The sequence below is a fragment of the Carica papaya genome, chromosome 2 (genome assembly GCF_054855325.1).
Source record: "Carica papaya isolate Zhongbai chromosome 2, ASM5485532v1, whole genome shotgun sequence".
NCBI lineage: Eukaryota > Viridiplantae > Streptophyta > Magnoliopsida > Brassicales > Caricaceae > Carica > Carica papaya.
The window spans coordinates 9,128,126-9,155,897 of record NC_142310.1 but is presented as its reverse complement, the minus strand read 5'-3'; the positions used below and the strand labels follow the sequence as shown (position 1 = coordinate 9,155,897).

Sequence of the window (27,772 nt, the reverse complement as noted above, 5' to 3'; positions counted from 1 at the left end):
AATCGGGAAGGGACTCATCGGAGACAATTTGTGAAATTCCCCGTGGCGGTGCCACCGGGCTTCGTCAGTGTTTTTCTACCAATTGGTCCGTTTTTTCACTCCGATTTAGCCATAGGTGGGTTTAAAATTGAATTTCATGCAAAAAAAATTTTTTTTTACCTTTTTTTGGTAGTCGGCTCCCCGATGGCTTGGTTGTCTTCCCGGCGAGGGGTTCTGGCGGCTAGGGTTAGGGTTTGGGTGCAAATGGGGTTATTTATACTAATTTGTTTTTTATTTGGGCCGTCTATCGCTTTTGATCTGAATTGTCCGATCGCGATTAAATAGAAAGTGAATCTGGACCGTTCATCACGATCCAATCTGGGACGTCCGTGCGCGATTCACTATGGGTCATCCGTTGCGCACGGGAACGGACCTCAGCCGTTTGATTGCGCGCGCACGGATTGCCCACGTGGCTCCCCCCGCGTGGCCTCCCGCATCAGCGTCTCTACCACTTGGTGCGTCCTGGTTGGTCGGGGCTGCTGACTGGGCATATGACGTGGTGCAATTTTTTTAAATTACATTTTGACCCCCTGATTTCTGATTTTTGTTTCAAAAATACTTCAAATACCCAAATTTTTACTCAATTTTTCCAAAATTATTTTCAATTTAATCCTTTATCAATTGACCCAATTTTTCTATTAAATTAAAATAAAACAAAATATAATAAAATAAATTAAATAATTAAAAAATTATATTTATTAATAAAAAATTAAAAAAAAAATTAGGTGGGTGTTACAATAAGTTTTGCAACGTCTATAGTTTTTACATATAAAGTAGTTCATTTCACTTATGATAAAGCCACGATTGCTAATTCCTTTGAACTAATGGAGTTGTAACTAATTTACTACATCCCATTTTTAACTTATTTACTAATTCCTTAAAATATCCTATGCAAGAACAAAAATACTATAGAGGGTTGAGTAATTTCCATTCCCATGAAACATGCCATGAATCCCAAATTTGAATTTTAAACATGACTTGCATTTCATATTTGAAATGTGCAATAAGTTTCTCACACTTCTCTGTAATCACTATATATATATATAGATATATTTCAAATTTTTATCCGTTTATGGGTTCTCATGCTTCAGTTTATTTTGATAATAAGTTTTCAAGTTTTTACCCATTTTAACAGTTGTCGGTTCCATATAAACCCTGAATAGAATAGAATTATTCATTCACTTTTGTAATATACCCATTGCACGAGAATTCAAGGTCATATCATGTAATTAATTATATTATTGAAAAATAATTTACTTTTAGATAAAGAAAATTATTTATCATTTTTTTTTTTCATATTTTCTATTAGATGAAGTAATGCCTTGATTAGTTCGTTGGTTTAATATTTTTAATTTCATGAGGGAATATTCTTTCCTTTCTTTTTAAAAGATTATCATAATATATACATTACCTCATATGATGAGATCCCAATAACTCTTAATAAAGTAGATATTATGAAAAGTCCTTTTAAGTTATTGGAAAGTATGTGGATTATTTTTTAATTTTCTTTTTCTTAGTGAGAAACTTATCTAGATTTGGTACCCAAAAAAGGCTAACAATTATTTTTTAAAAAATAATAAAATCGCGTACAAGTATTGTATTATTTTAAATCAATAAACTTAGAAATACCTAATTTTTTGTGGTATACTTTTTGCTGCTATATACATTGCATAAATATGATGGAGAAATTGACCAATTGTAATGATTGTCAAAGATGTACACACACACACACATATATATAGAGATAATTTAATTTCTTTTTTCTATTTAGAAAGAGAATATTTAAAAAAAAAATGTAATATCTGGATATGGCATCATCATTTCTATGATGTGTGATGGGGAAGATAATTTGCACATTATGAATCTGATTGTTTTTGTTTATGGGGATGGTGAAATATTAGATCTGGACCGTAAAAGAAGAATCATTCAGGACCTTTTAGATAAAGTGTTTATATATATATAGATAAATAAATTCGCAAATATCAAGCATAACATTTTTATTTTTCGTAAACAAAGTAATCAATTTAAAGTACCTAAATTTTTGTAACTTAACTTAATGTTTATAATAATATCAAATCTTATGTTAAACGTATTTTAAATTATATTATTTTAATAAATTTTTATATTATAACTAAAAAATTTATAAGATAAAAAATTATATTAATTGTTAACTAGCCAGTAAAAAATAAGAGTTATTTTATGAATTTTAAAATAGTATAAATACATATTTTAAATTTTATATAGTTTAAAATTTATGCATTTTTTTTATTATTCATAATAATTTCAAAATTTAAGCATATTATTTTATTTTGTTCGTGATTTATTAAACAAAAGTGATCTTAGAATTTATTATTATCTCGATACTTCAAAATAATTTCAAAGTCTTTAGTCAATTTGAATTTTATAATTGTTTTTAAACTTTAATATATTTAAAAAATTGTAATAAAACTTAAATATTCTCTTTGTTTTTAAAATTTTTTATGGTGTATTAAACAAAAAAAAATTGAGAATTGTGATTGTACTCCATACCAAATTTAAAGCTAGAGTACTTTATCTATTTGTTTTTAATGCATTACGTATCTTAATATTATATACTATTATTTAATATATACCATATTGTAACAATATTACAAGTTATAATTCTATAGATATATAATATACACCGATTTATTTGTTTAATTTTTTAATACAAATAGATAAGAATAGAGTTAAATTTCAAATTCAAACCTTAAATTAAATAGTTGAGATGAATGTGGTAATTTATGCAAGGAAAGATATCACACATTAATTTTTTATTACTTTTAAAATTTTAATAATTTAATAAATTTTATTTACTTTTGTGTATATAGTAATTAAATGTTAATACTTGTCTTATTTAAAAATTTTAGATTTAAATTTTAATTTAATTTTAAAAATTAAAAAAAGAAATAAAAAATTATCAAATAATTAAATTCAATAGAAAAATAAAAAAATTTATTTCAACCCCAATTACTATATTTAAAATAGTGAAAGACACATATTAATATAAAATACTTAAACCTTAGGTAACATATGATATTTTGACGTAGTGCCACGTGTTGGGTGTAGGTTTTTTTAAACTAGTCGCAAATCAGAAGTCTAGTGAAACAGAGGATCAGCCTATGAAAATCAACGGATCCCATTTTCGTAATTATTTGAAACCACAAGCCCATTTATTACCGTACCCTGCAGTTCACAAACCTCATCCTTCTTCTCACAGTGTATCCGTGGGACCCACACTTTGTCTCCCCCTATTAATCCTCTTTTTAATATGGACAAGATTTCTCAATTTATGCTAAATATTTCTGCTTTACATAGAATTAAATCTAACCCAATTCAGTAATCTAATAAATATATTTAATTTAATACTAAAACATATTATTTTTAAAGACATGAATGTCTGAAATCTAAAAGTTAAATGTTTTTATTGTCGACCATGTTAATTGAACCATTTGCAAAATCAATATATTATTTAGAGGGTTATAAAGTTAAAGTCCAGCAGATTTTATATTTTTGAAAATAATTTGCATTATTGAGTTTATACGTAATAAATGCGAAATATAATATTAAATAGTTGATGAAAACAACTAGGTTTTTAATTTGTGGAGGTTGTTTTTGGGAGAAATCAGACAGAATGAGTAAAAAAATAAATGATAATAGTGAGGAGTTGTGATGAATCGACATATGTGTATGTGTGTGTTAACAGTGTAGCAAAAGCAAGGAAGGTGGAGAGAATCTAGAAATGCCCATTTCCTCAAAAACCCAGAAATATAAAATTAATTACTCCTTATTTATATAAATAGGAAAAGAAATGAGAGAGAGAAGTGAAGAAAAAGCAGAGAATAAAAAGAGACCGGATGTTGACAAATTTCATGTCACTGTTGTTAGAAGGTCGTTTGTTTTTGTGATTTCTTATCTGGGATCTCTCTCTTTCTCTCTCTAGCCAACAAAATTAAAAAAAAAACCTCTTTTTTGGTTAAACAAGAGAGGGAAAGAGACCAGAGAGAGTGGCCCAGTAGATCGAAGATGACGATCTAAGCTGCTTAATGGTGCTGCGAAACACCCACTTCGCTCTTTCTTCTGTTATTGTTTTTTTTTTTTACTTTTTTTTTGTCAGCTTAATTTTTTTGTTCGTAGTGGGGGTTTTTCTGGCGTCCGAATTTTCCATCATGTGGAGATTTTGCTGTTGAGGATTTATTGAATCCGTTGTGGGAATCGTCGAGGAGAGGTGAAAAGAGGATGTGGGTCTGAGGTAAATTTCTTTTTTACTGTCTTCCGATAATCCGATTGATTTGTGGGCGATGATTGAATTTGTTAATTTGGGTTTTTTGATTATTACCTAGTTTTCTCTTTTTCAGTTCGATAAATTCTTCGATTCTATTATCTGCGTTTGGTGATCAGATTTATGCATTTCTTTCATCCTCGCAACTTATGCACTTTACTGTACTTTTCTCCCTCTCCTTAACCTCTAATTTTTGGTCAATTTTCCTGCTGCTACTTATTTTCTTCTCGATTGATTTGATGCCAATTCGATTTGATGGATGATTACATTTCTTGTGATGGTGGGTTCGGTACTTAATTTTTGTTTATATTCCCAATTAGCTTAGATTGCTGTTGTATGGGATCTGTTCTATCAACTTCCCATTCTTTGGGGGTTAATTTAACATTTTCTTTAGTTTTATCTTAACAGCCAGCAGACCATGATTAGGATTTCCCTTCTTAATTATGGAGTTTAATATATTTCTTGAAGTTCTCTGTGAAATTCTCTATCTATTGAGTGATGCCAATAGATTATGGCAATGGATTAATGATGGTTTTTGTGATTTAAATGTTGTTACTAAATCGCAGTTTGTTTGACTGCATTTAGTTGCATTAGTTACAACAATATTTATGACATTAGAAATGTTTGAAATGCCTTTTCTGCTTTATGTGACGGTGCGATCTTTCTAGATTGAAATGTAATTGAAGGGACTTTCCAAAATGAATTCAATTTCTTTATTAATCATGGAGCTTTTTGGTAAGTAAGTTAATGGTTCCTTTGGAATTCATAGCCTTGCATGGATAATCTACCTTTGTGTTTCAGTTACTTTAGGTTGATGAGATTGGTATATTAATTTGAGTGTATGGGGGGCATATAAACAAGATTTTTCTAATGCTATCTATCAGTTAGCCATCTACTGAACCATATGAGCTGAATTATTGGAAGGCACCTTGGTTTGCCAGTGTTTCCGTTGGATCAACAAGATATGCAGAGCTTGTAAATATATGTAACTGAGACCCTTGTGCAAGAAAAACATTAGCAGTTTGTAATATTTTTGATAATATGTTATGTGTAATGAAGTTTGAAGTTCCTTAATGTGCTGATAGTTTTGGTAGAGCATGCGACAGGTTGTTAAACAGCCTTTTCATATGAATTGTTTTCTGGATTCTTATAAACCTGTAAGTTAATTTACTGATTTAGTGTTTCAAGAGAGCAAAAGTTGTTAAATATTCTTCAAAATGCTTGAGTGCTTCACTGAAGCATAGATTAGTGACAGAGTTTTTTCGATTGGTCATTGTTTCTCTCGCTCTTATAGAATGTGATGGAAAAAGAAATGGTTATCATTTCTCTTTGATTCTCTCTTTTCCTCCTCTCATTGACTCTTCTTTCCCTTATCTTTATTTTATTTCTTTTGCTTAAGATAGAATACAGTATCTTTCTCAAATTCCAATCTGTTTTCAAGAACTTTATGTAAGCTTTTAAAATGCTAGGAACTTAGGTAGAACCTTTAATCTAGACTTCTGTTTTAACCTTCAGTACTAGGCAATCTTGTTCTTTTTTTCGTGAAGTTTTTGGCAACTCAGTTATGATACTGTTGATATTTTTTGGTTATATATAGCAAATAATGATAACTTAATTAGCAGAACATGGAGTTGGGTAATTAAGTTAGGTATATTACTTAGTGAGCTTACAATGTATAGATTTGTTCCATATTTACGATTTGGGGTTCGCATAGCTGTATTGGAAATGAAATCTTTGAATTGCAGGAGATTGTTGACTCCATAATTTTACAAGCTGAATTTTTTGAAAGAAACAAATGATCTTTTTTCTCTTTCAGGGAAACTATGAAGGAAACTTTTTTATTTTCCTTGTATCTCTTCCTTTATATTTTCATGAACACTAACAATTAATCCTCGTAAATTGAATTGGATTGTAGAATTCTGCTAATGAATCCTTTCTTTAATACTTGAAACTTCTACAATTAGCTTGTTTCATGCTTAACAAGGTAAATTTCCTTCACTTGTTACCAGGCATGGGAACAAAAGTGCAGTGCAAAAGTTACTTGCCAGGATACCACTCAATGAGGGATCTTAATGAAGATTCTAACAGTTGTAGTTGGCCACTATATTATGGAGATAAAACCTTTGCAAATGGACAGTATTATAATGGCTTTTTGCCCAGGGCCATGCCAGATGTATATTCAGGATATGATAAGGATGTAGTGAAACGGACAATGCTCGAGCACGAAGCCATATTTCAGAATCAGGTATTTCTGGTCTACTAGCTTCTCCTATGATAATCTCATATGTATGATTTGAAAGTAGGTGGATTCAGCTGATCTCTCTTATTCGAAATCAATCTGAGCCTCACTTGGACATTCGAGTTTTTGTTTCCTAGTTTGAATGTCTCTTAATTCTATCTCAATTCAGGTCTCTGAGCTTCATCGTTTATACGGAATTCAAAGGCAGTTGATGGATGAAGTAAAAAGAAAAGAGCTACATAAGAATCGGATGCCTATTGAGGCGTCATTATCATCAAGCGCCTTGGCATCACAAATTACATCTGAGGATGCTCGTAGATGGCATATCACGAGCTTCCCTCTGGCAAATTCTCTTTGTGCTCGGCCATCAGTTTCCATTGTTGAAGACAGCCATTCTCCTATTAGTTCTGTAAAAGGAAGCAGCAGCCAAGCTGCTCCCTTTCCATCTCAAAATGGTGTTAGTCGAAAGGATATTGAAATACTGGAGTCCAGACCCTCAAAAGTCAGGAGAAGAATGATTGATCTTCAACTTCCAGCTGATGAGTACATTGACACAGATGAAATGGAACAGTTCAGAGATGATACAGTATCTGGCACATCGAATTATCTTCCTAATGGAAATCTAAACATTGCACCTCAGAGTAGTGAGAAGCTGTTACTTGACGATGGTGAGAAAGGCACTCATCAGGGAGATGCTATGAGATCTGGTTCAAGGAGCAGGAATGGTTTGGCTGACTTGAATGAGCCTATTCAGGTTGAAGAAACAAATGCTTCTGCATATGCCTATCCTCTCCGGAGTTCCTCTTCTCATGAGGAGATTCAAGGCCATGAACCATCTTCAAGATCAAAGAATCAGGTTCTAGATTTACCAGAGGAAATATTGCCAAATTACAATCGTGGAAGCAACAATGGGGGCATGAACAAGATGCATTTGGATAATGGAACTGGAAGAGGCTGGTTCTCTCATGTCCTTGCAGCAGGTGATGTTTCTTCATGAATTTGCCATTCTTTGTTCTTTACATTCACTTCAGAATTTTGTGCACAAGTTTATCTGGCTTCTGCATTGTGCATAATGTGTGTTTTGCTATTCAGTATCTTGTTCAATGGGAATGAAGGAAAAACGTGTTTTTCTTGTGATTTTTCATGCATGTTTGGGCAATTAAAGTGGCCATGCTTTGTTTAGTGGCACACGATCTTATGGACTAACCATCTTATGGTTGTTTTCAGTTTCCTGCCATCTTGAAAATCTTCCAAAGTATAAAGTTATAGGATTCTTTTCCATTTCAAAGTTGGCAATTTCATAAATATGTGCTATAGGCTTTTTGATCTAGTTTTGATGTTTTAATTTGGATCATATATATGCCTACAGGACATGATAAAAGCAGCCAGAAGTCTGTTTCTCAAGGTCTTCAACTGGACAAGTTGCCTATGTCTTCCCAGCCTGTGCAGATTCTGTTCAACAATGCACGTGAGCCTCCGGCTTTCCCTGTTACTGATCAAAGCAAGGGAGAGTTATGGAAGGAGAGAGCATATCGTGGTTTAGAAACTACAGCAAGGAACCGCGAAAACTCTCATAATTTCCATGTGGAATCAGGTGGGTCTTCTAGTATGCCTAATATGTATCCAATTAGTCCTCCTGACTTGCCCAGGTCATGGAATCATTTGGTTTCATCTTGGGAAAATCCTAGTAGTAGCTTGGGTGAGAGGCTGGTATCAGCTCAAACAGACTCATTCTTGAACTCATCGGGGAAGAAAAGTAGTAGTTGTCAGACGTCAGCTCCAAACCACAGAATTCTTGGAGATGGGTGGCATCCTAACAACACTTCCAGAGCTAACCCAATTTATGGAATTGATCTTCCTAACCGAAATGGTTTTCATGATGGGTCTTTGTCTGGGTTGAAGGAATCGTCTGTTCACTTCACGACAATCAGCTATGATTATCTAAACAGCAGAAAAGATAAGAATATGGCCTCTGAGTACTTAAAAACTAATGGTTCTGGAAAGGTTTACCAAAGTTCAAGTGGCATGGAGGTGAAGTCTGTGAAAGATGTGAACTTGAATGTGGCTCTTTCAGACAGCTCATTTGATGAGGCAATTTCCCACAGGGATCTTGAAAACCTAAATGGCAGAAAACCTCATGCAGAGCATGTTAGTGCATTGCCTTGGCTAAGAGCTAGGCCATTTTGTAAAAATGAGACCACAGGTTTGCAGAGAGATTTAAATACCGAACATTCTACTTTCTCAAATTCCTCTCTGAATCAGTTGGCTCATAAAAATGATACTGGAAAGGGTCTGAATCATATATCTTCTCAGAATGTGAAGTCAGTTTCATGTTCCAGTAATGTTGGGCCTAGCAGAATTGAAATAAGTGACTGCCTGACTGATAGAAAAATTCTTGGGTTCCCCATTTTCGAAAAGCCTAACATGTCTAAGAATGAACCTTCTTCTGTTACCTCCCTGGCTGCCTCCCAGACTGGGTCAATTCCTAATCCATTCGAAGGAAAAGAAAACAAGGGGAAAATTAGAGTACTTGATATTAACCTGCCTTGTGATCCTGCAGTTCCTGACATAGGCCAAGATAGAGCGGAAGAAGTTCTGATAATAGAGAAGGGAACAGATAAAAAAATTACTAGTTCCAGACATGATATTGATTTGAATTTGTGTGTGAATGAGGATGGAGCTTCTTCTTTCATGTCCCCCAGTCCAAGGACCACTGGGAAGATAGTTTCTGGGTTTGATTTGGAAGCACCTGCAGTTCCTGATACTCTGGAAGATATTTGTGGAAACAAACAGCCAGATGCAACGTGTGAAGAACCCCTTAAATCACTACAGCATGATGATAGGAACTTACTGAATGAACTTATGAGGATAGCAGGAGAGGCAATAGTTGCTATCTCGTCTGGTCACAATGGTGATGATGTTGCTTGTGTTCCATCTGAAGCATGTGCGGTAGACCCACTTAGCTGGTTTGCAGAAATAATTGACTCATGTGGGGATGGTATTGAGAGAAAACTTTTGCAAAGTAAAGATAGTGGGGATAACGAGGGATCTTCCTCGGAGGAGATTGATTTCTTTGAGTCCATGACATTGACATTGCCAGAGATGAAAGAAGAGGACTACATGCCCAAGCCTTTGGTTCCTGAGAATTTGAAATTGGAAGAAACAGCAGCAACATTGGTGACAAATCGTCCTCGGAAGGGCCATGCAAGGAGGGGGAGGCAGCGGAGGGACTTTCAGAGGGACATCCTTCCAGGGCTTGCTTCTCTATCGAGGCATGAGGTAACTGAAGATCTTCAGACATTTGGAGGACTTATGAGAGCAACAGGTCATTCATGGAATGGAGGGTTGACAAGAAGGAATACGAGGAATGGATGTACGAGGGGCAGACGGAGATCAGTAAATATTGCATCTCATCCGGTGGCAGGCAACAGTGGTTGCACTCCATTGGTGCAGCAGCTTAATAATATTGAAGTGGGGTTGGAGGATCGGAGCCTTACAGGGTGGGGGAAAACAACAAGGCGACCACGCCGGCAAAGATGTCCAGCAGGTAATCCTCCATCAGTAGCTTTAACCTAATGATGGGAAGAGAGAATTAAAATATTAATTTAGAAATTTATAGAGGGGAAGAATGGAGTTGTTTGGGAATGTTGGGGAACCGTGGGGATTGTGTGTACATTTGATGAACCCAGCCCCCTCCCCCCATGTTTGTCAGAACTTGGTATTATTCATATAAATAATGTTGCATGATTTGTTCTGGGAATGGATCAGAGGGTGCATATTCCTGGGATTGAACTAACTTGTTATGGAGGCAAGAGATGAGATGAGATGAGATGAGATGAGATTTCTCCATACAATGAAATGGAATGGAAGTTAATTTTATTGACTGGCTTGTCTTAATTCTTGTATATTTGTGTTTTTTTTTTTTTTCCTGCACAACCTCCTGTAGAATCATTCTCTTGTAAAAGGGAGATGAGAAACAAAAACCACAAAGAAGAAGAAAAAAAAAAGAAAAAGAAAAAAAAGAAAAAGGAGAACTGAATTTGGGTGACAGACAGGAAATCTCAGAGGAGGTAATTTAGTTATTGTTATTTTTAATTGGGTAAATTTTTTATTAACAATCCTTAATAACATTATATTATATTATTAGGAAATAAAATGATTTTCTATTATCGTGCTTTGTACATATTCACCTGGTGGGATTAATCGGCTTTTGTGATGATTTTATGAAATTTATTTAAAATATATAATTTTTTGATTTTATTTATTATTACTTCTCTGAAATAAAATATTTTAAAATAAAACACGAGCCTTAAAACAAATATATATATATATATGTATATGTATATGTATATGTACATGTATATATGGTGTGAGGTAATTTTACCAAATCTACAGTTCAAAACTAAATGGCAAAAATCTTATCGTTCGTTTATCCCAAATACAAGTGGGGGGAGAAATTACAGGTCATGAATTAATTCTAAAAATCATTCTAATTTTTGACTTTTATTTTCTCAAAATAATAATTACATCATCTTGTTTTTGGAGTTCAATGCAAATAACTTCTTATAATAGCGCGTGGGTAGACGCGAAGGGAAGGAGCGTGGTGGTGGGGTATGGGAAGTCCTAATATGCAAACGTTTTGTGTCGGCGTCTGAGATGATTCGCTGTACAAATCTGGTGCGGTCTTCGTCAACGACATGCTTTCCCAGCCAATCAAAAAAAAAAAAAAAAAAGAAAATAGAAAATCAGGTGTCATGGAAAAAGCAGACCAGACCCACCTTTCTACTTTTCCAAAACATTCATTTTGGCCCCCCGTAACATTTTTCTTTTTTCGAATAAAACCCACCTTCTATCTTTTTTTTTAACGGGTGGATATTCGGTATTGAAAGATAAAATATTGTAAGGGTCAATATTAATTTTTTCAAAAAGTACAGGGGCTATTTTATAAATTTCTCTTTTTCTTCTTCCCTTTCTGAAGCACTACTTTATTCCCGTATTCATTATTGTACCAGGTACCCCATACTTTTTAAAGATATTAACATCTTTGTACGGTCTTCCTGGTTTGCTTTTTATAATTCCATTAGTCTTTTCAAACTGCTGCCTACAAAAATAGTTACAGTAAGTTCAATTTTTTATATTTTTGAAAAAAAAAATATTTGATTCGAGACAATATTGATGAAAATTCTTTAAATATTGACATGAAATATTCAACACTAATATTAATATTGTGATTTTTATCCTTGCAAATATTTAATTCAGACTGTAAAATAATTTTTAATAGATCAAGTTCAATCCTTCTCTGAATTTATCCGAAAGATCAAACCTTCGATACTTCCATTGATAATTAGATAAAATTTGAAGGAAGGATTCCGATTGATTTATTATTTCCTGCTAAATCTCTACTCTGGAGGATGAATGATTTCATCAGTATCCTCATAAAATCTTGATTTAAGGATTTCATGTTAACCAACCAAACCACGCTTTCAAATTTTGGCGGCAGTAACGTCGTCTTCATTTCATCATCAGCTGCAGAGTGATTAACATAAAACAATGGTGAAACTCATTTCTCTTTTTCACAGACACTCTTTTCTTATTAAAATACCCTACCTTCAATCTACATCTCTCGCATTTACAACCTATCAACAACTACTACCCGAGCTTGATCCAACCATGTCTTCCATCCACTCCGTCTCTTCCAACCCCTGCTTCTCTCTTCTTGGTCTTTGCAGAAACATCTCTTCTCTCAGGAAAATCCATGCTTTGCTCCTTGTACACGGACTAACCGGTGATATTTTGTGCGACACCAAGTTGGCTAGTTTATACGGCTCATTTGGCCACGTGCAATGTGCACGCCTGGTGTTTGATCAAATTCGCCGCCCAGATTTTTATTCCTGGAAGGTCATGATCAGGTGGTATTTTCTGAATGATGAGTGTGCAGAGATTATGCCATTTTATAATCGTATGAGAACGAGTGTAAGAGAAACTGACGATGTTGTTTTCTCGATTGCGCTGAAGGCGTGTTGTGAATTGCGGGCTCTGAATGAAGGGATGAAAATACACTGTCAGATTGTTAAGAGTAGGAGTCAGGATAGTTTTGTCTTGACGGGTCTTGTTGATATGTATGCCAAGTGTGGGGAAATCCACTACTCTAGCCAGGTGTTTGATGAAATCTATGATAGGAATGTGGTTTCCTGGACTTCAATGATTGTGGGGTATGTACAGAATGATTGTGCTCGAGAAGGGTTAATCTTGTTTAACCGGATGAGAGAAGCTCTGGTTGATGGTAACCAGTTTACATTTGGGAGCTTAGTAACAGCCTGCACCAAACTAGGGTCTTTACATCAAGGGAAGTGGCTTCATGGATATGTGATTAAGAATGGCCTGGAACTTAATTCATATTTGTCAACAGCTTTTCTAAATATGTATGTAAAATGTGGGAAGATTGAAGATGCTTGTTTAATATTTGATGAGCTCTCTTCGGTTGATCTTGTCTCCTGGACAGCTATGATCGTTGGATACACTCAGAGTGGTTGTCCTACTGAGGCTTTGAGTTTATTCATAGATAAGAAATGGGTTGACATCTTCCCCAACAATGTTACTATTTCTAGTGTGCTTTCAGCATGTGGCCAGATGGGCTTTTTGAATTTTGGAAGGTCAATTCATGCGCTGGGGATTAAGCTTGGACTTCAGGATTCAGCAGTAATAAATTCTCTGGTGGACATGTATGCCAAGTGCCAGCAGAATGGTCATGCTCGATATTTATTTGAGATGGTTTCAGAAAAAGATGTAATTGCATGGAATTCTATTATTTCTGGTTATTCCCAGAATGGATTTTCACGTGAAGCCGTCAATCTTTTTAATCGGATGAGATCAGAGTCTGTTATGCCCGATGCAGTAACACTGGTGAGTGTCATATCAGCATGTTCTTCGGTTGGTGCTCTCCGAGTTGGTTGTTCTCTTCATGCTTACTCTATAAAGGACGGTTTAATAGCACCTAATGTTTATGTTGGCACTGCACTTCTGAATTTTTATGCCAAATGTGGGGATGCTATATCCGCACGTACAATTTTTGATGGTATGGGAGAGAAAAACACAGTCACATGGAGCGCAATGATTGGTGGTCATGGAATGCAAGGGGACAGTAGGGTGTCCCTTTCACTTTTTGATGACATGCTGAAAGAAGCATTGAAGCCTAATGAAGTCATCTTCACAACCATTTTATCTGCCTGCAGCCACACAGGAAAGGTTGTGGAAGGATGGAGGTATTTCAACTCAATGTGCGAGGATTACAACTTTGTGCCGTCCATGAAGCACTATGCATGTATGGTTGACCTATTGGCACGTTCTGGAAGACTTGAAGAAGCGTTGGAGTTAATTAAAAACATGCCTATTCAACCAGATGTTTCTTGTTTTGGAGCTTTTCTACATGGATGTGGGCTGCACTCAAGGTTTGATCTTGGACAGGTAGCAGTTACGAAAATGCTAGAGTTGCATCTTGATGAAGCTTGTTACTACATTCTTATGGCTAACTTATATGCTTCTGATGGAAGATGGAGTCAAGTTGATCAGGTGAGAGAGTTGATGAAACAGAGAGGACTGAGCAAGTATCCTGGCTGTAGCTTAGTGGAGACTGAGATGAATGGTGATCTCTTGTGCCCAAGCATAGCAAGTTTTGCTTAGGATACAGGTGGGATAAAATTTAGAGCTATGAAGCCTGTTGCCATTGCTGCAACAAAATGGAATCTTTTTAAAAGAGAACCAAGAGCAAGGTTGGCTTCTCTCATATGCAAGTTGAAACTTTTGGCAAACTAGTTCTGGAGTATTTCCTTGCTGAAAGTGTAACGTGAACCGTATAACCCATGCTAGAAATTTTACAGTTGTAGGACAACTGCGAAACTAAGGATTCCTGTTTGTCTGAATGCATGAGTTCCCTCGAAACTTCTTGAAATTCTTTAGACACAGTCGTAGAGAAGTTTTCTAATGCTCCCGAACATCAGTACTGCTGAAAAATGCTTGCATATTGAAGTGAGAGGGAGTACCTTTGATATGGGAATCCAAAATGATTTTGCCTGGACAACCTCCTGCATTGTCCCATAAGATTGATGCCTTTCGCGAAATGACTATGCTTATAAAATTATATGGTTGAGGGTGCATTATATATGGATCTGGTTTTAAGGGTAGAACTGGAGATTTCACTTTCTCCGTTCTTTTCTTTCAAGGGTTGTATATAGATGTGAATGATTTATGGTTGTATTCACAGGAATATGATGTTTTTTAGATGTAAATGATGTTGTACTACATGTATATGTATAGAGACACAGTAATTCGTTGATTACAAGTGTTCAACGGAAATAGAATAATACACGGTAAGGTTTATCAAAATTTTGAATGGAACTTTTATTATTTGTAGTTAAATTAAAATTTGATTTTTAAATAAATTCCACTAATATTCTTAATTCTTTCCTAATATAGTCAAAACCAACAATCTTTATGATAAAAGAACAGCATTCATTCTATTGAAACCATCAGATCCTTGTTGGACTCAACATTAATTTCTTTAGAAAATAATAACATATCAGTCAAGTAATTATCAGACTCCAAAAATTCAAAACCCTGTTCCCAAGCCAAATTCTGGAAATTTTCCACTAAGCTGATAGTTCCTTTTGTTTGTAAATTTGATGTATCCCCAGCTCGAAATGTATAGAATTTCTTATCAAGCTCAATTGTACTATATCCTACGACCTTCTTCAAACCTGTCCTTTCCATTGTTGATCTCACATTCCCAGATTCATACCACTTTCCTTCTTCAGCATATAGATTAGACAACAAAACATAGAATCCAGTATCATCTGTAATGATGTCCAAAAGGTCTTTTTCAATGACTTTGATCATGTCCATCCTCCCATGGATTCGACACCCGTTAACCAAAGCCCCCCAGATACTAGCATGAGCTTGGAATGGCATTGACTTGATGGTTCTATATGCTTCATTTAGATTACCAGCACGACTCAGAAGATCAACCATACAAGCATAGTGTTCTGAATTTGGTTCAATGCCAAAATCCTTCATTGAGTTAAAATAAAGCTTCCCTTCTTCCACGGAGCCTGAATGGGTGCAAGCTGATAGGATGTTCATGAAAGTAACTTCATTAGGTCTCATTCCTGATTGTACCATTTGTGTGAATAGTGAGACAGCAGCTTCAATCTGACCATGAACTCCATAACCGGCAATCATCGTACTCCATGACACCACACTTCTCTCCGACATGCTATAGAAAACTCGTTTTGCTGTTTGAAGGTCTCCACACTTAGCATACATATCAATAAGAGCTGTATTGGTATAGAGATCCTGCCTTACACCGTAGGTGATAAGCTTGTGGTGAAGCCACTTTCCCCTTTCAAGATAACCTAGATTAGAACAAGCCTGAATTACACACAAGAAAGTTACTTCATTCATGTCAAGACAATTGAAGTACATCTGTTCAAAAAGTTTAATTGCCTCCACTGAATTACCATTCTGAGAAAATCCACAAATTATGGAGTTCCAGGCCACAACTTTTTTATTTTGGATGTTATTAAATATCATGTAAGCCGAATCTACAAACCCACATTTACAGTACATATCCACCAAGGAATTTTGGACAAACTCATCCACAATACCTCTCTTAATAATATGACCCTGTATCTGATGTCCAAGGTTTAATAAAACAGCTTTTGCACAAGCTGAAAGAGAACTTGCTAGGCTAAATGAATCTGGAATTAGACCTTGTTTCTGCATCTGCACAAAGACAATCAATGCCTCTTTCAGCAACCCTTTTTGAGCATAAATTGATATGAGAGAATTCCATGACACAATATTTCTCACTCCAATTGTACACAGAACCTTCTCACAATTATCTAGTCTCCCACATTGGGAGTATAATTGTATTAAGGCAGGTCCCAAATACTCATACTCAGGGTCCATATTTCTTCTAATTGCATAACAATGAAGTAACTTTCCATCTCTGATTCGGCTTAACATGGCGCAGGAACTTAGAACACTTGTCAAGGTTACTGAATTAAGTTCAAATTTAGAGTTTAACATTTGAAAAAAAGCGTCAAGTGCTTTTTCGAAGCAACCACCTCTGTTGTAGCAAGAAATCATCCCTGTCCAACAAGTGATACTCCTGCAGGCGATGTCAATAAAGATCCTCTCTGCGCTAAACAAGTCACCGCATTTACTGTACATTACAGCAAGAGAATTAGCCAATGACTCATCATTTTCAATCCTCCTTGTCATTATCTGACCATGTACAGACCTTCCTAACTTCAAGCAACCCAATTCACCACAAGCCTCCCCTACACTCAACATTGACACTGAATCAGGTTCGACACCCTCACGGAGCATCAAACGGAACGTCTCCAATGCTTCAGTTGTCTCTCCCTTGTCAACATAACAGGAAATTATTGTACTCCATGAAACCACGTCTCTAATTGTCATTTCATCGAACACTTTGTTTGCATCAACTAAGCATCCAATTTCTCCATACATGCAGAGCAGCGAGGCCTGAGTAACAGGATCATTGTAAAAACCAGACTTGATTATCCTCGAATGAACCTCCCAACCAATACCCGGATCACCAAAACCTGCACAAGCTCTCAAAACAGAAGGAAATACAAATTCACACATAAGGGCTTGTTGCAATATCATTCTATGGTAGATTGAAATGGCTTCTTGAAACAAGTAGTTCCAGACGTGGCACTTGATGAGCACGCCCCACATGAAGGAATCTGGTTTGTGGAAGGAATTAAAAACAAGCCTGGAGGATTGAAGGTTGCCCATTTGGGCGTAGCATTCAATGAGTTTGGTGGAAGGAAGTGGATCAGCATGAAGGAGGCCAGTTAGCAAGAGGTGGGCATGGAGTTGGGCTAGTGACCTTAAGGTTGTAGATGATCTGAACAAGGGCATGTACAAGAGGGTCATTGGGGGGAGCCACTATGTCATACCAGATTACTTACTACAAAAAACATATGGATGATTTTTACTTAAATCTATATACCCAAGTTTCTGAAATCTCATCAGAGTCGGCTTCTGCATTTGTGCAACATACAGTTTGAGAGATGATTCATACAAGAATGATATTTAATTTAAAACCAAAAATAAATCAAGATTTTCAGTTCTCATGCCACAGTATAAATTATTGTTTGATTCAATTTTAAACCAAGAATAAATCAGCCCATATGTAATTCAACATATACAACAAAGGCCCAGAATGAACAGCTTATACATGATTTAATATATATAAACCAACGCAATTGTTTTTGCAATGTATATAATACCAACCAGTGATACATTACCTTCTTGTATAATTTGATCATCTTATATAATCCGAATACAAAGTTACAACTTTGATAATTTAGAGTGTGATTTCAGAATTAAATAAAACAAAAAAAACCTTCAATGCACTAAAGTCCTTTATAATAGAAATAGATGATTTCAAAATCTTTTGAGGTTGTTCCTTATATCAAATAATTTCAAATTCTATTAATATTGATAATATATATTATTAATATATAATTAATTCCATGTATATAAATAAAAGAGCCATCTAAAAGTCATATGGATGTATTATATTACATCTAAATGATTTATATTATGTACATGCCAGCGGAGTTTAGTTATCTAAAAGGAAAAACTGGACGAGGTTTTGAAGCCATAGATTATGTACAACATTCGAAACATGGGATGACATCTTCAGCAAATACTGGTAAAAAATATAAAGGAGTTTGACTTCTCTTCCCGTCTTAAAACTTCCAGCAAAGCAGAGAGGAGGAAGTATGGATTTCTGGTTTACTCATCACTCCCAGTTTCTTCATCTTGTGCATCAATGAGAACTTCATGCCGAGGTCGATTGAACTTGTCGCGCAGTTGCTTTACAGGGATGAAATCTCCGGCTGTGTCCATACCATAAAATAAGAAGGAAATATATGGATGATCAAACCTTTCCTGCATGGAAACAAAGATAGCACATTATAAATGAAATAGCCATAATCATCTTTCATGTTTTCCGGTCACAATTCGACACACCTTATCTGCTTCCTCAGGAGCTAACAGATTGTCTTCGGGAACTGCAACAAACATAAGATATTGCTAATGGCTTAAGAAAACTACTTTGAGGGAGGAAACAGAAAGTGATGGCACCAGAGTAGAATACATATATGAATCACCACACAGGCAAGGTGACTACTAGCATTAAGGGACTAGATTTTTCTTTTCAAGGAGCAGCAATAACATACCATATGCCACTAGTAAATTGGGGTCAGCATGTACATCAACCAAAACCTGAAAAGCAAGGAGAACTTAATCAGAGAATTATCTACAAGGATATTTACTTTATCAAAATGTACTTTAAAAATGTGCAAATAAGTTGAGAGAAGACAATTTTCAAAGTAGCTATGTAAATGGAGCAAAAGGATGGAACAGCTGCAAGTCCTGTGCAGTTTAGTATAGTAGTCATGTCCCAAAAATGTCAAACTGTTCTTATACCTTGGTGGTATTTTCATTTGTACGCAGAAAAAAATTGAATAATGCCCAAACTTCCAATGGACTCATGCTGGAAAAGACAGAACTAGCAATAAGGGAGTAAAACCTGATAAAATGGCTGATTGGAACCTCGAGCCAATTTCTCAACCTGTGCAATCTCCATCCATGAACTTGATTCATTGCACACTGGATCCATCCCACAAATGACAGCTCGATAGCCTAAAAGCATATAATCAAACTGTACTTTCATTAACTAAACAAGTCCTAACTTTGCTGCAAATTTTCGGAAAAGGAAAAGAAAATGAAGACTGTCTGGTATAGTCATATGCATTGAAGGTAACAAAATCAAACAAGATTCTGCATATCATAAATGTTATTTGTCTCACTCCTTTCCTTTGAGCTTGGAAGCACAAGGGGGCAGGGGAGAGAAGGAAGTCAACTCGCGGCTGCAGATAATAAGCAAACATATAAGACTTCTGGACATTCTAATTGTTTTTCATGCTATTTATTTTCTTTTAGCTAGGAAGGAGAAGGAGGTAGCGCTTAAAGGTCAATGTAGGGAACTTAATATATATGAACCCAGGTATTAGAAACCCTTTTGCAAACTTAGTAAATATACAAAAATCAAATTTCAAACACAAAATACAGGAGTAGTCATCTTCTTCCCATGTTACATAAAGAAGAAGAAGAATGGTTATAAATAAAAATAGTATTATATATCATAAAGGGTTAGAGAAGAAAAATACTAAATATTTCTTGTATTGTTATTGAAAGTAGGAATATATATACATGTATACGGATTCATTTATGGTAACTAACATAAATTACTTTAATTATTTTCTTTCTAATTTCGCTTACATATTTAAAAAGATAATTATATTATTATGTATAGAAAATATTTTATAATATTCTAACACTTCCCCCAACTTGGAGCATAAATATTAGTTATGCCCATATTGTTCCGAAGATATTCAATTCGTGTTCCATTAAGAAACTTTGTGAATATATCACCAAGTTGTTCTCATGTCTTCACATAACCAGTAAATATAAAGTTTTCTTGAATCTTCTCTCGAATGAAGTGGCAATCAACCTCAATATATTTGTTTCTCTCATGATACATATAATTTGAGGCAATATGAAGGACATATTGATTATCGCACCATAGTTTTGCAGGAAATGTGGGTTTCAAACCCGCTTCATCTAACAGATGATGTATTCATAAGTTTTCGCATATAGACTGGGCCACAACTCTATATTCGGACTCTGTACTTGTGCGGGATATAACTGTTTGCTTTTTACTTTTCCATGATACGAGATTTCCACCAATAAAAACACAATAGTCCGTAGTAGACCTCCTAATCTTAGATCCAACCCAATTAGTATCTGTAAAACATTTAATGTGAGTATGCTCATGATTTCTGAATACTATGCCGAGTCCCGGAACATCTTTTAAATAGCACAAAATCTATTCCAAAGTCTCCCAATGTTTGACTGTATCTGCCGACATAAACTGATTAACAACACTGACAGAATATGCAATATCTGTACGAGTCACAGTAATATAATTCAATTTCCCAACAAGTCACCTATATTTCACTGGTTCATCAAGGGAATCACCATCATCTTTTGTAAGATGTACATTTGTTATCATTGGTGTACTGCATGGCTTACCTCCCAGCTTTCCTATTTTTGCAAGTATATCAAGTATATACTTTTTCTGAGATAACAGAATCACTTCCTTACTTCTTGTTACTTCAACCCCCAAAAAGTATTTTAACTGTTTCAAGTTTTTGGTATTGAATTTTGTATGCAAGAATGATTTGACAAAGGATATTCCTGCATGGTCATCTCCTGTAACAACAATATCATTAACAGAAACAACAACAAGTACAATATCAGCTGTTGATTGTCTATATAAGATTGAATGATCATACTTTCTCCTCTTCAATCTGAACTCACATATTACATAATTAAACTTGCCAAACCATGCATGAGAACTCTGTTTCAGACCATACAAAGATTTTTTTAAATGACAGACTTTTCCGTACTCCCCATGAGCAATAAATCCAGGAGGTTGCTTCATATACACTTCTTTTAAGAGATCACCATGAAAAGATACATTTTTAATATCCAATTGGTGTAAGGACCAATCTCGGGAGGTTGCAATAGATATGAATAAACGAATAGAGATAAATTTAACAACTGGAGAGAATGTATCAAAATAATCCACCCCATAAGTCTGAGTATAACCTTTCACTACCGGTCGAGTTTTAAGTCTTGACATAGAGCCATCTGGATTCACTTTGATTGTAAATACCTATTGCATCCTATGATCTTTTTTTCTTTGGGTAAATCTATCAGATTCTAAGTATAATTATCATCAATAGCATTTATCTCCTCAAGCATAGCATTACGCCAAGCAGGGTGATTTAGAATCTCCTTACCTGTTTTGAGTATAGAGGTTGAATTTATAAAAACAATTAAAGTACTAGACAAAGGAGACAGATGATCATATGATATAAAATTAGCAATAAAGTAAATTAGCGTAAGAATGGTGCAATGATGTTTACCTTTACGAAAACTAATGGGAAGATCAAGGTCCTGTGCAGTAAAATCAAATAACGACGAATCTGGTCTAGGACATGTATAATTAGTTTGTTGTCTTCTAGAAATAACATGAACAATTGGTGGTGGTACTTGGGTTAGAGGCACACGAACAATATCATCAACTTGCTCAGGTAGAACTAGAGGCACATAATCTGGAGGAGTACTTTTATCTGCCTACTCAGCAAAGGCACCTAGTGTGAACCTATAAATGAGTCACTCGTTGTCCGCCTCCAGACTTGTAAACTTGGACGATGAGGAGAAAAACGATATATTTTTTGAAAAAACCACATCAGTTGATACCAAGTATTTATTGAGATCTAAAGAGTGACACTTGTATCCTTTCTGGAGGCAAGAATATTCAAAAAATACACACTTTAAGACCTTTGGGTGTAATTTTGTCACAGTAGGTCGCACATCTCGAACATAGCAGGAGTTACCAAATATCTTTAGGTTGCACCAGAAATAAAAACTTGTTTGGAAAAAGGAGACTGTAAGGAACATTCCCATTAAGCAATGTAGATGACATACAATTAATCAAGAAACAAGCTGTAGAAACGGCATCAGCTTAGAATTGCTTAAAAACTTGTGTTTGGAACAAGAAAGCTCGAGTTGTCTCAAATAAATGTTTGTTTTTCCTCTCGGCGACCCCATTTTGAGATGATGTATCAACACACAAGAATTGGTGAAGAATCCCGTGTTGAGTTATATAGTTCTGAAATGAATCTGATATAAATTTCTTAGCATTATCACTTCTCAATACATGCACAGAAACATTGAATTGTGTCTTGACTTCAGCACATAAAACATAAAAGTGAGAAAATACTTTCCAACGATATGTCATAAAACATATCTAAGTCATACGAGAAAAATCATCTACAAAGGTAACGAAATACTTGAACCCAATTTCGAACGGAACAAGGCAGGAGCTCCAAACATCAAAATGAACTAACTCAAATAGATTCAGTTCATCTATTGACCCTTGGACCTGATGGACTACGGTGATATTTTGCAAACCGACATGACTCACAATCCAGTGAGAATACATCATGAAACTGAGGACATAACTTCTTCAACACAGGTAGAGATGGATGTCTCAACTGACAATATGTTTCGAATAAAGAGATTATACTAGAGCACACAACTGATCGAGGTACCCAAGTATCAAGAATGTAAAGACCATCTAATATATTTCTTTACCAATAATCTGATTCGTCATAAGATCAGGAAAAAATGAATACAACAATTCAAATCTTTGGTAAGCTTACTCACAGAAATCAGATTGAAGACAAATTTAGGTAAACTTAATACAGATGACAGAGTAATAGATAACATTTGTTTTGTGGTCCTCGAACCCGCAATGTTATATGTCGACCCATCAGCAATTGTTACAGAAAAATGTACTTTGTGTGGTCAAAAACTAGAAAAAATATTAAGATTATTTGTCATGTGATCTGTAATACCAGAATCAATTAGCCATTTGCTTGTGGAAGAGAGAAAATATTTTTTCTCTAATTTAGTAAGAACAGAAAATTTATTCAAAAATTCTTGATACCGAGTGAATTTAGCATATTCATTAGCTGAAACCATAACAGTTCTCTCAAAAGATGAACTAACAGTAGCAACGACAATATTAGCGATCTGTGTCATCCCATTGTGATTTTACAATTTCTTACAGTACCGCTTTATATACTCTTATTCACGGCAGTAATAGCAGACAATATTATTATCAATTTCAATTCAAGAATTACAAAAAAAATGCCACTCAGAATACATAAATCACAACAGTCAAAAATATCCGGAAAACACTGCAAATATATTAGAAAATCTGATAAAACAAAGTGTCTCTTCACGCATGAATATTAATAACCCTACCAGGACCTTACTGTCAACCACTAGAGGACCTGTGTCGCTGCACGCGCTGCTGCCTGAAACCACCAAACAACTTCCTTTCGGCCGAAAATACCACAGAACTTCAATGCTAGCTCTAATTCGGAACGACGCTCGCATAAACGCCCCAAATTGCGCTGGAGAGGGGAGAGTCGCTTGCTATCGCGCGATCTACTCCGCCACACCTTTTCCCTCTTCGGCCTTCTGGTTTCGTGCACAGAACTAATCGACCTAACTCCTCTGTTGCTTCTATCCTCGAACAGGAACCCAACACGCATGAGAATGCTCTCCTCCAGCAATCCCGCCGCGAGAACCGCTTCCTCAGCTTCTCCCGCATACACCACCGTACTGGCCGCACTCCGAACTGGCTGGATATCGGTGGTTGTCTTCTTCCGACGCCGGAAATGGGTTGTTCAACCCTTTTTTTGGTCTGATGTGATTTGACCCCTAAAATCCTAATCCTAACCCAAACTCTGATACCATATAAAAGGATAGGGAAGAAAAATACTGAATACTTGTAGTATTGTTATTGAAATGAAAGTAGAGATATATATACATGTACACGGATTCATATATGATAACCAATATAAATTATCTTAATTATTTTCTTCTTAATTATACTTACATATTTAGAAAGATAATCATATTATTATGTATAGAAAATATTTTATAATATTCTAACATACATAAACGCACCAAGGTTTGCACCCTATGTATAACTCTTTACAGATATATCAAAACACTTATCAAGTCTTCTAAGTCTGCAAAAGAATAAAGGGGATAACTTTGTAAAAAAAAAAACCTAGGGTTTGAAACCAAGCATCCTTGAGTCCATCCAAAAAAAAAAAATTCTAAGTCCTCAAAAACACTCCTTTTTCTTTCATTACAAATAACTCATTAGGTAGTAGCCAAAGGATAAGGCTCATGAGCAAAGGATAAGGCTTAAGTTCTTCATGAAGCACTTGTCCCCATGGATACATCTTTAAACTCAAATCTCTTCTCTAATGCAACAAGCCATTACCCAATTAAACCCCGTAACCTATATGCCATAGACCATGATGAGAAGCGAAAGGGCATCATAGAAGAAGATGGTTTAAGGTCTCTGTGTCATTCTTAAATAAGTAGCATAAGTAGCACCTGTTCACCAAAAATATTTCTCTTTTAATGAAATTATTCAAAGTTAACATAAAACCCTTGTTGCTTCCCATGCCAAAAAAGTCACACTAGGTGAAGCATTGATTTTCCATCAATTTACATGGGAAATCCGCCTCGATTTTTGCATTCTCGGCCAGGTAGAGATAGTAGGATTTTACCAAAAAAGACTCTTTCTAACCGACTTTTTGAAATGGCTCATCCATTCCTTTCACCTTTGTTGTTTGGAGAAACACTAGAAATGAAATGTTTCCAATCACTTCCACCTCTGAAGCATCATTATTTGCTCCAATGGAGAAAGCTTCCACTAATGTTGCTTCTCTATTTGGAGCTAGGGAGAACTTTGATGGACAATGTTGTCCAAGAGTTTCATCTTTGCACCATTTATTCGACCAAAAACTAACGAAGGCCCGAACCAATCTTCCAACTTCCACACCCCTGATAATTCTCTCTGCCCGTGATTATTTTCTTCCACGCACATATGGGTATCTATATCTTTTTGAATAACATTCTTTACTTAAAGTTCCAATTTAGCTTTGCTCACTCTTCCCAGAGACTGTTTCATTGTTTCATGAACGAAGACTGTTCATGTCTGATACAATCTTCCAAGATGAAGAAACATGCTTAAATGAGATGCAAAACGAACACTCATAGACACAATTCATGTCTGATAAAATAAACTCATCCATGCAATGAAAGGTACGTCGACAACATACCGAAAATTTTATGCCTCACTTTCTGTCCCAAGCGAAACGCATATTGTGCATTTTCATATGCAAGGGCTTTTGCAGATGCAGCTAAAGACTCTGTCTCCAGTTCAGAAATTTCATCTCTTAATTTAGCCGCCAAAGCATAATCCTCACTTTCAATAGCATTCTGAAGGTCTGCACTGCAGGGAAATAAGTGGAAAAAGGAAATTCCCCAGCAGACACAAGGAACAGAAAGGGAATCAGAATACATTGCCACCCTCTTTTATGAATTTCAGTCAGTAAAGTGAAAAAAGTAAACACAATCTTCTATAGAATCAACCCATATAATCACTAACCGCAGACGTATGATGCTTATAGCTTTATCTTGAGCTTCACTCTTAGAAGATGATCCTCGTTTAGCTTCTTGCTGCTTGATGATCTCTGCTTCAACCTTTCAAGCAGAACCCTTATAATCATTATGTGATCATTCAGCTTTTCGTAGATCAATTTCAATCATATAAAAACTAGACAATACCATTTTTGGAAGGGAAGAAAGATATAAAAAACTGAAGCAGAAGAACTTAACAACTATTTAGCGTCAGAGATAGTATTAATATGAACCTCGGTAAGCTTGTTTCTCAGTTGTTGAGCAATTTCATACTGTTCTAAATTTAGAGCACACTGCAGTTCATAACACAAGGGAGAAAAGGAAAAGTTTGTGAGCGCAAAATAAATTTGTGAAATATCTCAAAAGCATCCACTTTGCGTCACCTGTACTCGAGTGGCCAGGTCCAGCTGGAAGAAGAAAATCAATATATCCTCATTAGCACTCTCACTACGCTCTGAACTTGCACACAAACGCTCCTCACCTCCTTTAAACAGCCATCCAGCTTCAACCCTCAAATTTCTTCCTCTTAATAAATTGGGATGACCTCTTACAGAAAAACATTGGTGCGAGAAACATTGACCATCAAACCCAGAAAGTATATGCGTTTTCTTCTTCAGTTTGAAATGCCTCCTCCACGAAGACCCATGAGCCCCGCTGCCATCTCCGGAGATCGTTACCGCGCTTAATGACAGACTTTGCGCCATTTTTGCCAGGCAAAAGTTTTTCACTTACACTACAAATTATTCTCCTCCTTCTTCCTTCCTATTCAGCAATCTGTACATCAACTATATGAGAAAATACACCTAAAGAGCTTTTCCATCGACTAACAAAGATTCCAACCTTGAAATAACACAAAAACCTGCCAAGCATCTAATAGTTACAATGAAAAGAGACGAACGAAACTATCTATGTCGGTTAAGTTCATCGGAGTACTCACCGGGAAGAAGAGAATATCTGGTCTAAAAAATTAAGAGTGTTTTTCTGTTATTATAAGGGTGAGACGGGAGGAGATGAGACTTCCCCTTATGAGTTGGGTGGTGTAATCACATGCAATGCACTTTGTATCGTAGTCGGCTTTTTGCCACGTGGAATCCTTTTATTGGAGCTACGGTTTCTGGGCTTTGACCTGAAAAGGCCTGGCCCACCTTACGACGAGGCTTTTATTGGATCTTCCCTTAACCTCGGAGCTAACAAAAACATATTTTTTTTCATTTCCTATTTTTATTTATATTCATATATATATATATATATATATATATATATGTATGTGCATCTTTTGATCCTATATATTGATATTATATAGAAACAGATTTGTTTTATTTACATTTTAAAATCACAATATAAAAAAAGTTGATTTTTTTGTAATTTATTAAGATACTCACTCTATTATATTTAAACATTACTGTTTTTCTCATTTCCTCCCACCTCTTTTTTTTTTTTTTTTTTTCTCTTGCTAAATGCAGAGAGGAACTGGGATTGGAAGAAGTTTGGAGACAAATTGGAGAAAAGGAATCAGTTTCTTCTATTCAAAATTTGAGGTTTTTATGATGTTCGAATGCAATTGGAGAATTTCAGGGAGAGGGAGCTAGGATTTCTGAGCAAGAGATTTAGGAAACAAAGGTGGGAAAAGATTTTGATTATGGGAATAAATACTTTAGACTTAGGTTCAAGAAATTGAGGATTGTAACTGACATATATTATTAACATGCAGATAGTATGATATTGATGACAGTAGTAATATTGATTGTAAACTTGATATGAAGTTTGAATTTCTAATTATGAGAAATATGTTAACCGTAAATGTAATATTAGAAATAAACCGATTTTCTATCACTTTTTAATTTGAATTAGCAAAAAAAAAAAAAAAAGTATACTTACATAATATAGATTTCAAATATTCATGATCTGTATGTAAATAAATTGAGTTATTTATCTTTTAGTCAATTAGT

The 27,772-nt window shown here is 35.3% G+C and overlaps 4 protein-coding genes across 8 annotated transcripts; 2 read left to right on the top strand and 2 right to left on the bottom strand.

Moving 5' to 3' along the window:
* Positions 1–3,772: 3,772 nt before the first annotated feature.
* On the top strand, positions 3,773–10,461 carry LOC110823976 (T-box transcription factor, putative (DUF863)). Of its 2 annotated transcripts, XM_088213213.1 has the most exons (5): positions 3,773–4,106; positions 4,195–4,309; positions 6,349–6,584; positions 6,748–7,558; positions 7,948–10,461. In XM_088213213.1, the coding sequence occupies exons 3-5, from the start codon at positions 6,351–6,353 to the stop codon at positions 10,152–10,154; spliced, it is 3,252 nt and encodes a 1,083-aa protein (XP_088069339.1). In that variant the 5' UTR covers positions 3,773–4,106; positions 4,195–4,309; positions 6,349–6,350; the 3' UTR covers positions 10,155–10,461. The 2 variants fall into 2 exon arrangements, with proteins under 2 accessions (XP_088069339.1, XP_088069338.1); XM_088213212.1 differs by having other exon boundaries at positions 3,773–4,309.
* Positions 10,462–11,600: 1,139 nt separating this feature from the next.
* LOC110824279 (Pentatricopeptide repeat (PPR) superfamily protein) lies at positions 11,601–14,960 on the top strand. The gene has a single exon (XM_022054863.2). It carries the CDS (start codon positions 12,129–12,131, stop codon positions 14,256–14,258), a length of 2,130 nt encoding a protein of 709 aa, XP_021910555.2. The 5' UTR covers positions 11,601–12,128; the 3' UTR covers positions 14,259–14,960.
* LOC110824071 (Tetratricopeptide repeat (TPR)-like superfamily protein) lies at positions 14,951–17,931 on the bottom strand. The gene has a single exon (XM_022054597.2). It carries the CDS (start codon positions 17,538–17,540, stop codon positions 15,087–15,089), a length of 2,454 nt encoding a protein of 817 aa, XP_021910289.2. The 5' UTR covers positions 17,541–17,931; the 3' UTR covers positions 14,951–15,086.
* Positions 17,932–18,166: 235 nt separating this feature from the next.
* Positions 18,167–26,885, bottom strand: LOC110824073 (uvrB/uvrC motif-containing protein). 4 transcript variants are annotated; one of them, XM_022054601.2, is made up of 9 exons: positions 26,761–26,885; positions 26,207–26,597; positions 26,057–26,116; positions 25,792–25,886; positions 25,463–25,635; positions 19,207–19,319; positions 18,854–18,899; positions 18,645–18,685; positions 18,167–18,563 (listed from the first exon to the last, which is right to left on the bottom strand). In XM_022054601.2, the coding sequence occupies exons 2-9, from the start codon at positions 26,525–26,527 to the stop codon at positions 18,408–18,410; spliced, it is 1,005 nt and encodes a 334-aa protein (XP_021910293.2). In that variant the 5' UTR covers positions 26,528–26,597; positions 26,761–26,885; the 3' UTR covers positions 18,167–18,407. The 4 variants fall into 4 exon arrangements, with proteins under 4 accessions (XP_021910293.2, XP_021910294.2, XP_021910295.2 ...); XM_022054602.2 differs by having other exon boundaries at positions 26,207–26,682; positions 26,761–26,840; XM_022054603.2 differs by lacking the exon at positions 26,057–26,116 and having other exon boundaries at positions 26,207–26,825.
* Positions 26,886–27,772: the final 887 nt, after the last annotated feature.

Bases quoted from the DNA above. Each gene is read 5' to 3' on its own strand.
- LOC110823976 (XM_088213213.1), top strand. From the start codon at position 6,351: ATGGGAACAAAAGTGCAGTGCAAAAGTTACTTGCCAGGATACCACTCA. The intron at 6,585-6,747 runs GTATTTCTGGTC...ATCTCAATTCAG, and splicing joins AAGCCATATTTCAGAATCAG to GTCTCTGAGCTTCATCGTTT. The intron at 7,559-7,947 runs GTGATGTTTCTT...ATATGCCTACAG, and splicing joins CTCTCATGTCCTTGCAGCAG to GACATGATAAAAGCAGCCAG.
- LOC110824279 (XM_022054863.2), top strand. From the start codon at position 12,129: ATGGTGAAACTCATTTCTCTTTTTCACAGACACTCTTTTCTTATTAAA.
- LOC110824071 (XM_022054597.2), bottom strand. From the start codon at position 17,540: ATGACCCTCTTGTACATGCCCTTGTTCAGATCATCTACAACCTTAAGG.
- LOC110824073 (XM_022054601.2), bottom strand. From the start codon at position 26,527: ATGGCGCAAAGTCTGTCATTAAGCGCGGTAACGATCTCCGGAGATGGC. The intron at 25,887-26,056 runs GTTCATATTAAT...TCTGCTTGAAAG, and splicing joins TGAGAAACAAGCTTACCGAG to GTTGAAGCAGAGATCATCAA. The intron at 19,320-25,462 runs GTATGTTGTCGA...ATATGCTTTTAG, and splicing joins AGTGAGGCATAAAATTTTCG to GCTATCGAGCTGTCATTTGT.